The 15,023-nt window shown below is 43.6% G+C and overlaps 1 protein-coding gene across 1 annotated transcript; it reads left to right on the top strand.

The window, feature by feature from the left end:
* Positions 1-4,623: 4,623 nt before the first annotated feature.
* Positions 4,624-14,285, top strand: LOC135319977 (melanoma inhibitory activity protein 2-like). The gene is made up of 12 exons (XM_064482393.1): positions 4,624-4,698; positions 5,332-5,442; positions 7,106-7,178; positions 9,268-9,406; positions 10,783-10,881; positions 11,567-11,627; positions 11,740-11,775; positions 11,851-11,963; positions 12,081-12,175; positions 13,362-13,432; positions 13,791-13,944; positions 14,200-14,285. The coding sequence occupies exons 1-12, from the start codon at positions 4,624-4,626 to the stop codon at positions 14,283-14,285; spliced, it is 1,113 nt and encodes a 370-aa protein (XP_064338463.1).
* Positions 14,286-15,023: the final 738 nt, after the last annotated feature.

Here is a 15,023-nt window from a genome sequence, read left to right as displayed (position 1 = left end):
TACGCTTCCACCAGATTCTTACCGACCTGGGAAAACTGAGTGTCAGGAACAATCTTTGCACTGAAGCAGAATCAATGCCACATGAACACTCCACCCAAAGAATAGTCTGTTCTGTTTCTTTTGAGCCTACTAAGGAGGGCGTTTCTAGGTCATCTTTGTTGGGATTTTTTCCCTCAAAGGGAATGAGGCTGAGTTCTCACAGGTTAGTCAGCCCTCTTTCCCTACCACATCTTTGAGCATTTGGATAAACTAACTTGTCCTTCTCCACCGTTGCTCATGGCCGCTGACAGAACCTGAGTCCATCGGCCCTGATGGATAGACTTTAGGTAGGAGGCAGCTGCTGACGTCAGCACTCAGACAGTGCCGTGTGTAACAAGCATGCCCATGGTGGAGGGGGTTTTACCAGTTAGCGACTAGATGGTGTTTGTTTTTGTGCCTTTTATCTGCATGTCTCTCCTTTGTGCTGAGATCCACTGCTCTCTCAGATGGCAGCTATGCAAAGACAGTGCATGTTTTCCACCAGCACACATTTTACTGACCCCAACTGTGAGAGCTGACAATGACAGTGTTACTGATTTCAGAGGCTGCTTTCTAGAGGGGTTTTATTTGCACAAGACTGAAACTTGGTGTCTAGATAAAGTACAAATTTCATTGTGCATTTATTCCCTCCTATAATACTTATAAATCTAGTTTTTACAAAACTATGTGTTTGGCTTTTGTTTTGGTGACTGAACATTCCAGAAATACAAATTAATTTTCTTGGTGGCTGTTAATGGACGTAGGTGCAGTACTGTGAAATATGCATGTAAATTATTTTTACTGATTATTTTGAGTTCTCTTTTTATGTAACTACATTCTTTGTGTAATCTTGTATAATATGATTAAAACTCTATTATACAAATCCCTATTTATTTCAGAAGTCTGACATTACATGCTCTGGTTCAGAACCAAAGTTAATATTGAAGAAAACCTCCATGGTTTTTAGATAGTTGGGCTAAAATATATCATTAATTTTTGCTGGAATAGTAATTTTGACATTATTCTAAGAGCTGGTCTGCTTTCTCACTCATGTCCAGTCTATAAATGTAGAAATACATCTCTGTACATCTCTCTGTATTTTAACACATACCTTCATTGCTCTTTCCCCATACATGTTGGGTGTATTTTTGGAGACATTTCATAGGGGTTTGTCCAGGTACTTCATGAACATACAATAGAAGATGGAGGCGTCCCATGCCCTGTAGGTTTGTGTTTGCTTATTTTCAATTTCAAGTTGGCTTCTACATTCATAAGTTAAGTTCTGTTAACTATTTTAAAAATATTTGCAATGTGCCTGTCAGCAAAGTCAAATCTCTAACATTTTGTGTATCAGGTATTTGACGTATGTGTGCAGCAGTGAAACTATTACCAAATCAAGGCAGTAAACATGCCCACACTCCCAAGAGCTCCTTTGAACTCAAGTGTCCTTTCTCGCCTCTCTGTGGAGCTATCTGAGGATGTGGTTGAGGGTTTCTAAAGATGATTCTCTGTGACATATACACTGGGAATGTCTTTGAGGTTCCTCATTATATCTAATATCTTTTCAGATCCTCGACACTCTGATTCTCCTTTTCCATCCTGCGTCTGATGTTTATGAACTTCTGTGGAAGCTTATTCTTCTTGCTGCCTCCTGGGGAGTTTCTATTTTTCTCTTGTTCGTCTGGAGGACCGTCCTTGCTGTAAGTATTACTAAAGTACCTGACAGTGTCCTTTTAATCACACCTAATAGGAATTTATATAGTCACTGGACATTTTATTTGCCTGCCTGGGCCAGAATCCAGGAGTCTTTTCTTTGTTTCCTTTTAGATTATTAACTTGAACACAAATTAGTTTTGAAATGGAAATTTGTTGCAAAATCTTTATAGTAAGAACTCATTGAGCAAGACAACAGTATATTCTCAATGAGACAATGGCAATTTATAAACTCTTCTCTTCAATAACAAACCAGGAAGGTTAAGTATTTGGCGAGTCCATCTATCTCTCCACCTGCCCCTGCCTGTGTGTTGGGTGACAGGGGACAGGGAAGCTCAGTGTTCCTGAGCAAGTGTGAAGTTAAGGGAACATCTGTGGTTTTCTGTTTGCCCTCCGTGGATGCATTCTTCTATTGCCACATTATTGCCACTGGATCTTCGACACTGTGATGATTCTCCAATATCTTGGCAAGGTTAGGGGCTGGCCTCAGTCTCTGATCATCACTTAAAGTTTTGAATGAAGAAATATGTGTTAAGGGTCAGGGAAATGTGTCTTTACATGGTATTACAGTGGAGTCCTGCCTGGGTTTTTCTGGACTATTACTCTTCATACGATGACTTGTATCTGAGTCAAGAAGCATTTTCGCTTCTTGAAAATGGTCACTGTCCTTCCTGCTGCTGTGTGTGCTTTTACTACAGCCATTACTCACTTTCATTCTCGTCTGATGTCTCATCTGATGTCCGTTTGTTTTTAGTGGTCTTGACAAATCTTACGACCTCATATGTTACAATTGCTTATCAATTCAACAGTCAACTCTGTATAAGATTTCAGAAAACCTTTCATTGAATGAAAGGGGTGCATCTTAATCTTAGTATAAAGATTTTGCCTTTATTTTTCTTTTAGTTTTCTCCTCTCTGTCTCTCTCTCTCTTTTGAAGGTTACATAACTATCCAGGTTCTGGACTTAAGTGTGGATGTTTGATTTGACAAAAAAAAAATTAGATAAATGATGCATTACAACAACATATCATGAAAATAATATAGTTCAGTGTTGTTAAATATGAATATGTGTTATAAAAATTGAATAGAGTGATGTTTATTTAATAGAATGTAAGCAGATCTTTTGTTCTAAAATAAGTTATTTACCATTGTGCTATCAGAAATGGTGAGTGAAAGATCATGCCTTAAGTAGGAAATTCTGATTTTTCCTGATTTTTAATCATATTAATTGTTATGCTGAACCAAAGTGATAATTGTGATTTCAATGGATTACTGTTTTGATAGTTTATTAGAAACTATAGATTTACTAATTATATATTTTGACTTCAAATTTAATGTTTCTTCCTCTCCTAGGTAAAGCCTCCAGTGTGTCAAGGTAAGGTATTAGGGTTTAGTTTCCTTTGTAATATTTTCTCAATACCAGGATTTGATGTGGATTTTAATTCAACTAAGAGTAAACACAATGACTTCTGATGTCTAACTGACTTCTCAACTCTTGAAAATTTTACTCCTGTGATTTGTGTCTAAATGACATCGTAGAGGAAGTTGGCATCTATTGAGCTAAGAGGCCAGGAGGGTCACAGGAGTAGGGAGACTAGGATGAGTTTAATTTTGCATAGCAACCTTGAGGAAGCAGGTGATGAGAAGAGTCTAATGTTCGGAGTGTGTCCCTAATATGAGCTGGCTCTTGGTGAAAAGTAAAGATGCTGAAACACTACTTGAGCCTGTCAGGTCTCCCCTGGCTGAGGGAGGGATGCAGATGTAGCCAGGCGGTGTGTGTCACAGCAGAGGGGAAACCATGGGCTGTGACTCATAAGTGAAGGGAGCCATTCATGGCAGTGGGGACTTAATGGAAGTGATTCAGCCTGAGGATGATGCTTTCTATGCAGGCTTCACACTCTGCTGACCGAGTGGGGATGTGCGTGGTGGGCAGGGTGGCTGCCCGGCGCTCAGTAGGCCCTCAAGGGCTGCTGTTGGTGACAGTTGATGCAGAAGGGCTGGTGCTGAGAAGAGGGATCTCAACATCAGAGCATCCCCACTGGGCAGGCAGAAGACACGTGTGCACTGTGTGGTCAGATGAGGGACTTAGATGCCTGAGAGAGGAGTCTGGTTCTGAGGGCTGCATTCTAGAGCTTCACACGTGGAGTCGCCTGTGACTGGCTGTTTTACATGTGCTGCTTTCCTGAAGCAGTGATGGTAACATTCTCATCCTGGCGATAGAAAAGCTTGTCATTTAGGACCTGTGTGTTATCCAGGTCCTCCAGTGACTAGGTGGGGAAGCCCACATGGTACTAAAATGTTTAATTCCAGCGACCTTGTCCTTCAGGGCCCCCAACATGGTTTTCATGAAAGATGATCTTCCAGGCAGCAGGAAGACACTGGAGGCCTGTGCAGGCCCAGTCAGGCAATGTTTTGAACTTGCCTTCTGTGGTGTTGCAGATAGGGCCTGGCTGTGGGGTGAACCTGCGTGGGATAAGGGTTCTATTTTTTTTAAGTAGGGGCATTTTTACTTACCTTAGTAATTGGAGGAAAGAATGCTAAGGGGACAGGATGCTTGGTTTTTCTTTTTCATCTCTGGTGATGTCAGAAGTATTTGAATGATTGAATTTTCTAAGAATGGTGCTTATAGCTGGGAGAGAATTTAGGGGAAGACTTTTTATTGTGTTTCTGCATCTTTGAAAAAAATTAAACTAGGAATCTCAATGATCTCACATTTAGAATGCCACTAAGATTTGCTTCCTTTAGGCACAGTAGAAAAGCTAAAAGGTTAATTATACTCATACTGCCAGCCTGATATGTCTCTACTGCTAATAAATCATGATAATTCTATTCTACTGGGTTTTCTTGCCAATATGAGAAATTGCTTCATCTCCTTTTAGTTACTTTAAAGCAGATGACTGTGCAGAGCAAGAATTTGGAGAATGAAAACAGAGAACTTGCAGAAAATATAGCTGCTTGGGTGCAGAAGGTATCCTTGTCCTTTTGCTTTTTTTTTTTTGTGTGTGATTTTAACTTCAGTTCCTCCCCCCTCTGGCAGTTCAGTTATTTGGCTCTCTTTTCCTTCATCCTACTGTCCTGTTCCATGTGTTCCATAAGAGGTCTAGGTTCAAAGCAAGTGTCCTAGTTAAAAAAAAAAAAAAACCCAAAAAACAAATTTCTTCTGCAGAGCACAGGGAACTCTACTTGATATCTTGTAATCTATAATGAAAAAGAATGTGAAGACAAACATAGGTGTATATAGATATGTGACTGAAACATGCTGTACACCAGAAAATTGACACATTGTAACTGACTATATATCAGTAAAAAAATAAACAAAGCAAGTGTCGTAGATGAAAAGCACCACTTTCTGTATTAGTGGAAGGGGTCACATACAAGATAGGTTCAGCTAGCAGTGTAATTAGTATTTGTAATTCTGTTTCCTTCATTACATTTTTGCATAGACCAACAACACAAAGAAATGCTTAGAGGAGGCCATCAGGCAAAAGAAGCTGCCCTCTGAGAAAGCACTGAAGTTTACGGTACGAACTTCTTAGATTACATTCTGAAAATAGAAATGAAAGTAATGAGTAATTGTTACTAATTCAATGTTTCATTGAAGGAGAGCTTGAAAGCCATTGAGAAGGTGAATGAAAATTTGAATGACATCATTCAGATTGTTCGAGCTAAGCTGCAGGCAGTGAGGGACCAGAACGCCAAGAGCCCACACCTGGTAAGAGCTGCCACGTTGACCATAGCCGGGCTTCTGATGCTTTTTGTGCCCTGGGCGAGCTGCGTGCTCCTGCTCCTCCTGCTTTTGACCACAGCAGAGTGTGAGAGCCCAGGAGCGGAACCTCCCTGTGAACAATGACCCAGAATTTCATGGACTAAAACCTCTGTGACTTTTTCTATTTCAGAGACTAGGAAATATGTCTTATTTTCACAACCTAGAGAGTTTTCTCACCACTCACACTGCCCTCCAAGATACACAGAAGATGCCAGGAAATACCTGAGAGGTTAAGGAAGTTACTAGACTAGGTGCACAGCTCCTTGCCCTGTTGATGTTAAACAGAGAATTTTCCATGTGAATTTGGGTAAACTTTGTTTATATTTCACCAGCAACACTCATTTGTGAGCTCTTTGACATGATCAGTTTCCCACCCATGCTTTCCCTTCTCGTCCAGTCGTGCCCTCCATTGTCCAGGGAGGAGGAAGCCTGTGGAGGTGAGGAAAAATCTGTGCCTGGAGGTCTTTTTTTCACATTTCTTTATGGGCTTGACATTTGTCCTGGGCCCAGCCTGTATCAGCTGCCATCACAGGAAACTTAGGGGTAGTTGTGGGTACTGGCTGAGAAGGGACAGGATTCCAAAAGGGTTGAAGAGAAGCAACTGCCCATCAGAACAAACCAAGACTTTCTGGAAGAGATTGGCAGGCTGGCAGTGGAAGAGGACAAGCTGAAGAAGGAAATGCAAGATGCAAAGGGTCAGAATGAGCTGCTAGGATGCCCGGTGCTAGAACTTGAAGGAAGAGGCCCTGTCTGCTGTAAACTCTCAAATGGAGCACTGTCTTCAGCCCCAAACCGAAATTCAGGGAAAGTCTCAGATGCTTTCAAGCATGTGTAAGGGAACGTATAACACTTGCTTTCCTTTCTTTATAAAATTTGTATGTTCAGAATTATTTCACTGCCTTAATATCTTCTGGAGAGAATGCTCACCAAAGTCTTTGGACATGTACCAGGGCTAATATATTTATTTTCTATGGTTTGTTTTGCAGTTAACAAATTACTTTGTTTCTGGAAAAAAAAACTTACACTTTTTAAACATATCACCCTGAGTTTTCATTGAAATCTTAGTACATACTTTATTTCTGTCCTGTGTGAAGATACTGGAAAAAGGAACATCTCCAGAGAACTTGAAAGGTGCTGTTTCAATGAACACTTCAGGAATTTGAGGTAAATGCCTCCAGTTGCAGCAGGATTTCCACTGTACACATTAGCTTTCACAAGGAACAACAATCTCATGTCTTAGAAGATTAAATGTTGATATCTACTCAAATTATTTTTCTTGGGAATTTAGTCACCAATGAGAATGTTTTAAGTTGAAATTGCTCTTAATAAATCTCATGTCTGTGAAGCCACAGTGAAATCTGAAGAAATGCATGTGCAGGAGGACGTTCAGCTCAGCATCAAGAAGAGAGTAAGGATTGTTACTCACCCCCAGAGATGCTTACCTCAGAGAACCGAGCATCACTGTGTCAGTGTTTAATTATGCTGTAACGCACGGAAAGCAGATGGCCCATCTTAGCTGATTTCAGGCGTATGATTCCTCTCATGTTAAGTATGTGCACATTGCTGTGGATCAGTACCTCTTGAATGTCTTCTCATATCTATCTTACAGCCAGTTGTTTCGAAGACCAGATCTGAGGATTCGATGCAGCGAGCTGTGACAACAGGGGACTGCAGCCTGGAAGGTATGTTGCTTGTTGGGAAGAAAACCTTACATACAGGATTCCTGGGAGATGTTGTGGCTTCAGTTCTAGACCCCTAGAATAAAATAAATATAATAAAGAGAGTCAAATAACTTATTTTTTTGGGTTTTTTTTTTTTTTTTGGTTTTCCAGTGCAAAGAACAGTTAAGTTTACACTATACTGTAGTCTATTAAGTGAACAATACCACTGTGTCTAAAAACCCCAATGTTCATGACTTAATGAAAATACTCTTTATTACTAAAAACTGCTAGCCATCATTGGAGCCTTTAGTGAGGTTTAATCTTTTTGTTGGTGGATGGTCTTTTTTTTTTAACTTTTTTTTAATTGAGTTACAGTCATTTTGGTGGATGGTCTTGAATTAACATTGGTGGCTGCTGACTGGTCATTGTGGCAGTTGCTGAAGATCGGTGTGGCTTTTGCAATTTCTTAACATAAGACCACAATGAAGTTTGTGACAGGATTCTCTCTTCCTTTCAGGAACAAGTCCTCTGTCACAGGCAATTTGACACATTTTACACACAGTAGAAATTCTTTCCAAATTGGAGTCAGTCCTCTCAAACCCTGTGGTAATTTATCAGCTAAGTTCATACGCTCTTCTAAGTCCTTTGTTATTTCAACCTTCTTCACAGCATCTTCACCAGTAGATTCCATCTCAAGAAACCAATTTCTTTGCTTGTCCATAAGAAGCAGCTCCTTATTCATGCACATTTTATCATGAGGTTGCAGCCAATCAGTGATATCTTCAGGCTCCATTTGTAACTCTAGTTCTCCTGCTATTTTCAGCACATCTGCAGCTCCTTCCTGCACTGAATTCTTGAGCCCCTCAAAGTCACACATCAGGATTGGAATCAATTCCTTCCAAACCCCAGTTCACGTTGATATTTTGACTTCTTCCCATGAATCACGAATGTTCTTAATGGCATGTAAAATGGTGAATTCTTTCCAGAAAATTTTCCATTCATTTGCCCAGACCCATCATTGGTGTCACTGTCTATGGCAGCTAAAGCCTTCCAAAATGTATTTCTTAAATAATAAGACTTGAAAGTCATAATTACTCCTGATTCATGGGCTGCAGAATAGATGTCGTGTTAAGCATGGAAACAGCATTCATCTCATGCATCTCCATCAGAGCTCCTGGACGACTTGTGCATTGTCCATGAGCAGTAATATTTTGAAAGAATTTTTTTTGTGTGTTTTGTTTTGTTTTCTGAGCAGTAGGTCTCAACAATGGGCTAAAATATTCATGTTGTAAATAGATGTGCTGTCATTCAGGCTTTGTTCTATTTATAGAGCACAGAGTAGATTTCACTTGATTCTCATGGGACATAGGATTTTCATAATGTTAAATGAATATTGGCTTCATTAGCCGCTAACGGGAAAATCAGCCTTTCCATTGAAGCCTTGATGCCAGGCGCTGACTTCTCTCCAGCTGTGATGGTGCTGGGTGGCCTCCCCTTGCAGTTCTCTGCATTGAAAACCTGTTGTTTAGTGCAGCCACCTTCATTAGCTGCCTTAGCTTCATCTCCTGGAGCACTTGCAGCAGCCTCTGGGTCAGCTCTTCCCGCCTTACCTTGCACAGGTATGCAGTGGAGATGGAATCTTGCCTTAAACTTCATGGGCCAACCCCTGCTGGCTTCACACTTTTCTTCTGAAGCCTCTTCACCTCTCTCAGGGTTTATAGAATTGCTGAGAACTAGGGACTTCCGCTGGATTAGGCTTTGCCTTAAAGGAATGTCATGCCTGTTTTAATTAAAATGATAAAGAACCAAATATTTCAGAAACTACAAAAATGTGACACAGAGATAAGAAATGAGCAAATGCTGCCAGAAAAAAAATGTCACCAATGGAATTGCTGTACTCAGGGTTGTTACAAATCTTCAATTGTTTAAAAATATGCATTACCAGGGAGGGCAATAAAATGAAACATGCCTGTAATAGCAATGAATTTGCACTGGGAAGGTAAAAAGGGGATTCCTGCCTTCAGAATTCTCTCCTTTCTCCACTCCCCAGCACAGCCAAGCTCTTGAGTGCACATGGGCACACACAAAGCCAGTTGTTTTATGTTTATAGAGGGTAAAAAGAAAATGCAAGACCACCATGCTGCATCGGGATCTCTGAAAGAACGTGAGGAAGACGGTTTCCAAAGGCAGGTGAAGAAAGTACGCGTCCTTGATGAAATCAGTGGACAGAGATCTATGGACACTGAAGGGTAAGACATTCCCGTGTTAATTATGACAATGTGTGAATGAATGTGTGGAGTTATGTGGATATTGTAATATGTTTCAGAATACTTACCACCATATTTTCTTTACCATATTCAATCAGTACAGATGTGCATTTATTTTTCGACCTTGATTTCTGTAATCTGCTGCTTCTGTTCATTCTAACTGGTTACCAGAGTCTTGTTTATATTTAGTTTGAGATTTTAGCGGGTTCTTGGACCAGATTTAGTCACTTAATTATCTGGATCCCCCTAGGTCCATTTTTATTGTCCTTAGGTTTCAACCACATCAAAGTGTCATGACCTGCCATGTGTCTATCATTTTTAATAAACTCTAGACATTGGGTAGAAAATAGAGAAAATTTGAGGCCTCGTGTGAGGTTAACTTGCTGCAGAGAAGGTGGGCATTACAGCTGGCAGGTGGTCAGGTCGCCAGCAGCGCTACATCCTGTTAACCCGGTTAGCAGCTGAGATCAGTCAGTGCAGCCAGCTTTCGTGAGGCCCGTGTGTCTCCTGTCCACCTTTGTTTCTGGCATGTAGCTCTCGTGGATCCCAGCTAAGTCCTGTGGGTCTCTCTAGGGATCACCTTCGCTGACGGACAGTGAGCTCCAGCTGCCTGACTGCGGTGCCTGTGCGTAGGGGGCACCGGCTGCCGGGCTGCTCTGCATCTCAGTGGTTTCCTCTGCAGTTACCGGGTGACCCCCGGGGAAGGTGGGCCCAGTCCTGGGCTTTCTTCTTCTCCATCTTGGCCTCATGTCCCTTTCTGGCTTGTTAGCAATTTGGTACATTTGATCATGGATTTCATAATTTGTCCAGAGTTTCCTGTCATTCTCAGGGAGAGGTCATGGACATCACACCCATTAACCCGCTTTCAAAAACAAACATTTCCTTATATTTCCTAAAGGATCAGGTTTTGCTCCAGGTTTTGACTGAAATCTGGGCTCTCTGTGGGAGAAATCAAACAAGTCATGAACGCTTGCTTTACCCTAATGTGTTTCGTTGTGATGACTTGGTCAGACCCTGATTCCCACGTTGAAACACAGTGAGCTCGTGCTGTCCCAGGCACAGGAGCCTAAGCCTGGTGGGGGGGGCGCAGAGCACACCTCACGTGGGCTTTTCCTGTGTGTTTACTTTATGCATAAATGATTAAGGGTGAGGACGCTGAAGGGAAGCCCAGATACCAAACACTTGCCAGAGGCCTGAGTGTAGCTTTTTCATATTTATTAGTGGGGGTACTTTAATTCTTTCCTGTGTATTTATCAGCCTGAGCATTTATGGGGAAGGGCGAAAGGAACATGGAATTCTTCCCTTCCAGTTTCTGGGAGGGAAACTGGCAGAATTTCAGAGTTTCTTTCCCCTCTCAGGAAGGTGGACATGAACGGATGTGAGCTGGTGGGAAAGCAGCAGCTGTTGGCAGCAAAGGAGGAGGCAAAATTGGCTGAAGAGGAGACAAGATGGTACAAGTGAGTTCAGCTCCTCTGCACCTGCGGCTCTGAAAACACCTGTTGGATTTTTTGAAAACTTTTCTAAAATGTTTAGACACAATATCATAAACTGACCCAAACAAAAGACATTTGTATACATGGCTTCACACAGGAGGAAAAGTGTTAAGTTTTACATATGTTAAGTTAAACGTTTAACTTTAAAAAGTATTAAGTTACTAAGAATTTCCTGGTCCCAGTGCTGGCCAGACTGAGAGGAGAGACGGTTCACAGAGGTGTTTCTGAAGGTGCTATAAACCGTTCTCACCCTGAGGATAGCAGTTTAGTGTAGCGTCAGTCGGACCAATAAACATTCCCGTGCTGCTGGGGAGACCCAGGGGTAAGAAGTAGGGTCAGGATGTAAGGAAAGGAAGAATCAAGCTTTGTGATGAAAGATGCTCAGCACAGGACACGTGAGGGAAATGCTGAGAACGGGAGGGGGAAATGTGTCAGCGCAGAACCGGGCAGGCGTTCAGTAACAGTGACGGAAGGAGTGGCTGCAGTGACAGCTTTGCACCTGCTGTGTTTCTGCAGCCTTGTGCAGTGTGTCTTGAGCGGTGAGATGATGTGTGTGAGTGTGCAGTGCAGATAACATGGACTGGGGCAGATTATTTAACAGCATACCCAGCATTGTGTCTTCTCTGATGGAACAATTTGTAACTCATAGGATAAGACTTGAAGAATGTCACGGGCAAATGCGGGAAGCAGAGATCATTTGGAGACACCAGGTAACCTGCCTTCCTCCTGACACACCGAGTCCTCAGCACCTGATGCAGACAGTTATTGTGGCCCTGAGAACCCCTAGCCATGGGGTGTTTCTTGATGTGTTGACATTTTCAGGTCACTCTTGCCGAGAAGAAGGCCCAAGACAGCTCGGTAAGAATTTGTTTCCTTCCTTCCCTTTGTGCACAGTCGGCCACAACTGAACGTGGATGTGTTTTTCTCCCACAGCTCAGGGCTCAGGAGCTGGAGAGGGAAATCTCTGAATTGAGAAGGGAAAACTCTGACCTGAGAAGGGAAAAATCCTCTGAGCTGAGAAGGGAAGTTGCCCACCTGAAACAGAGGTACAGAATTTTGACACATTTTTACGGGTGTTTTGAGATTTTTAAGGACTGGTTGTTTTGTGCCTAGTAGAGGAATTGGTAGTGTAATTTGTATTGAAGCCATTCTTTATCTTTAAGATTGGATGCAATCTGCAGATGGAGGCAGGCAGAGGAATACATGAGGCAGGAGTCCACCCCAGGAGGACCGTACAGGCTGCACCCTCCCCTGAGAGGTAAGGAGCGCACTGTGAAGTGCGGCAGCTCCATTTCTGCAGCAGGAGCTGCCCAGTGGGCTGCTTGTCCCCATGGGTAGTTGTCGGGTTTCCTGGACACCACACCACACACTCACTGTGGGGAACAGGTTCACAGCTGGGTGACAAGATGCTGTTTTCTTTACATGCCACCAGCCAGCAGGGCTCTGTCCCCTGTGAGCGGTGGAGCTCACGTCCCTCCAGGGACTGCGGGCCGCCCCCCAGTCTCTTGGTTGCCTGGCGTGGCTGGCATGGCTGGTTTCTGTGCACTAGAAGACATGAGCGTCAGCCCTCTCTTCCCTCCTAGACACGGTTTTGAAGGCTGAATTTTCTTCTCATTTTAGGAAAATAACATGGATGACGTTGTAGAATGAAGGCGGTATGTCATAACGAGAAAACATTTTTCTTCATTTGCCTTGGTGGGTAAATATTCTATTCAAGATCTGCTTTAAGGCAGCAGGCATTTCTTCACTAATTTTGCAGGTCCCTTCGTTCTTATAAAAAAGCTTGCACAGTGACCTAGAGTAGCCAGTTAGTAAGTGACATGACTACGTAGCCTCCCTCTCCCAGAGTTAACGTGTAACTCTAAAGTCTCCCACCAGCTACTCCATGTAACTCACCATTCTTTTGCCGCTTATTACAACATGAGTCATTGAGGCCACTTCTTTCATAAATGTTTACGTGACATCTGGTCACTTATACAAGACATGCGCTGTCAGAGAGAAGGCTTTTAACAGTTTACCAACAGGCTGAGGAGGAAGAGGTGGAGCTCACAGTCACGGGTTGTTGATACTCTTCCTACGAAAGACCCTTCTTACTTTAATGTATAATCTGCATACAGACTGATTTGCCCTGAAGTGTGCTGTGAGTCCACTGTGTAAGTGTTGGTTGAGAGGGATCTGAGCCCTGAGACCACATCCAGGGTGATTAGCTATGAAAACACCTGAATCAAGGCCCTGTGGTGTCCTCGTCATGGGACAGGGGTCCAGTCTCCCCTCGTCCTCGGGGTCAACTGAGGTGTGAGGGAGACCTGCGGCCTCTGTGAAGAGACCGGGGCGTGGGTGGGAGTGAGAGCTCTTGGAGGAGGGCACGGAGGGCTCGGCTCATGCTTCCCCTGCACGGCATCTGTCAGATAGAATCCGCCTTCAGCGCTGCTCTCCCTTTACAGCTTCAGGGCCGGGTGGCACCCCTGTTAGGAATGGCACCGCCTTACCGGCTCAGGAGGCAGAGGAAACCAAAGTAAGTAATTTTACTCAGTTGTGTTCCAGTGGTCATTTTGTATTGAATAATCTCTGCAACGAGCATTTTCCTTTTGAACAAACCTTCCTGGCTTTGCCTATGGATTGGGAATTAGGGGACAAGTATGCCCAGTCATCACAGTGAAGTTTGGTGACAGTGTTTTATCCCAAAAGCCTCCTGAGCAGCCCAGGCTGCAGGCAGGCCCAGGGCTAAAGGAGTGCATGCCGCGTAGCTGCCAACTGGGCACCCAGTGCAGGGGAGGGTGCCCGGTGCCGAAGACTGCTGCGTTGGGTTTCGGCTATTGTCGGTGTTGGCTTTTTGTCTGTCATTCAACCAAGCCCTCCCTTCTGTCCCGCAGGTCACCCCGTGGGCTGGAGGGCCCCAATCTTTCCGAGGACCAGCCCATGTGGCCTGCCCCGTGAGCGGCCCGTCGTCGCCCAGCTGGGCACCTGCACCTGGTCCCACTTGCTACCCTGTGCAACCTCGACCCCCACAGCCAGCTACTCCGCTCGGTAAGAGGAAAGCATAGTCCTCTGTTTCTTCCTTGAGTCACTGCAGAAGAAGGGCAGATCGCTCTCCGGGGCTTCCCCGTGCACGGGCGGCCCTGACTGGGCTCACGGCCGTGTCCCTCTGATCCCTTAGCAGACGCACTTGATGGACCGCGTCTTCGCCGTCCTGCCCTGGGGAGGGAGGTGTCTGTTGTAGAGGGAAAGAGGGTCCTCTGACGGAGGGCAGACTTGTCGGTTCTGCACACGGGTCTTCAACAGACACCAAGTTCCGGGCCCCCTGGAGGACAAGCCCGCCCATGTCACTGTCTGCAGCGAGTGGAGCCCTGACCTTCCACAGCCGATGATCGGTTATGGAAGAAACACCCGAACTCGGGGCCTTTGGTCTCTTCAGTCAAGGGTCCTCAGACCTGTCTCCCACTCGGTCTGATGTTAGACTAAGTGTGATACGGGAAGAAGGCCTCAAAGATCTTTTGCGCTTCAGGAAACTAACATGTTTTGTAAGGCAGTGAACAGTGAAAGACTGTTTTGTATTTTATTTTATCTATGCCGAGAAGCTAGTTGACTCGGGGAAGGACATAGGTTAGTGGTAAATAGAATGCTTGCTTAGCATGCCGAATTCCGTGTGCTCATTCCCAGAACCTACATTTAAAAACAGAAGAAAAGAAAAAACAAAAACAAGAGCAAACTTCAAATGTTAGAAATACATAGTGCACAAACCCAACTTCCATATCCATTATTTTTTACGTGTTTTCCTCTTACTACTTGGTTTGAAATATATCCCAACCGTGACTTAAGCATTTTTTTCAGAAAATGCTCCAAATCTTTGAAAGTCTTTTCTGCCACTATTGTTTTGACACATCCACGAACAGAGATAGACGCACATGGTGGATTTAATATACATTCGTGAATATTCTCATTAATGTACCTGTAAATACATTTTACAGATGGTGTGTCAGTGCGCCACTTTACAGAAGAGAGAGGAAGAGAATCTTCCTGGGATGAGGTACAGTCTCTTGTTGTTAATGTCCTTGTGTGACTATATAAGTACCAGGGGATTCTGAGACATAAACCGGGGGTTGGTG

The sequence above is a fragment of the Camelus dromedarius genome, chromosome 35 (genome assembly GCF_036321535.1).
Source record: "Camelus dromedarius isolate mCamDro1 chromosome 35, mCamDro1.pat, whole genome shotgun sequence".
Taxonomy (NCBI): Eukaryota; Metazoa; Chordata; class Mammalia; order Artiodactyla; family Camelidae; genus Camelus; species Camelus dromedarius.
Note: the sequence above shows the minus strand (reverse complement) of the source record. Positions and strands in the feature narration are given on the sequence as shown.

What these genes read in the sequence shown, in the direction of transcription:
- LOC135319977 (XM_064482393.1), top strand. Translation starts at nt 4,624, where the DNA reads ATGACTGTGCAGAGCAAGAATTTGGAGAATGAAAACAGAGAACTTGCA. An exon ending in AGATCATTTGGAGACACCAG is followed by an intron (nt 11,628 to 11,739) that starts GTAACCTGCCTT and finishes TGACATTTTCAG; the next exon opens with GTCACTCTTGCCGAGAAGAA. An exon ending in GTTGCCCACCTGAAACAGAG is followed by an intron (nt 11,964 to 12,080) that starts GTACAGAATTTT and finishes TTTATCTTTAAG; the next exon opens with ATTGGATGCAATCTGCAGAT.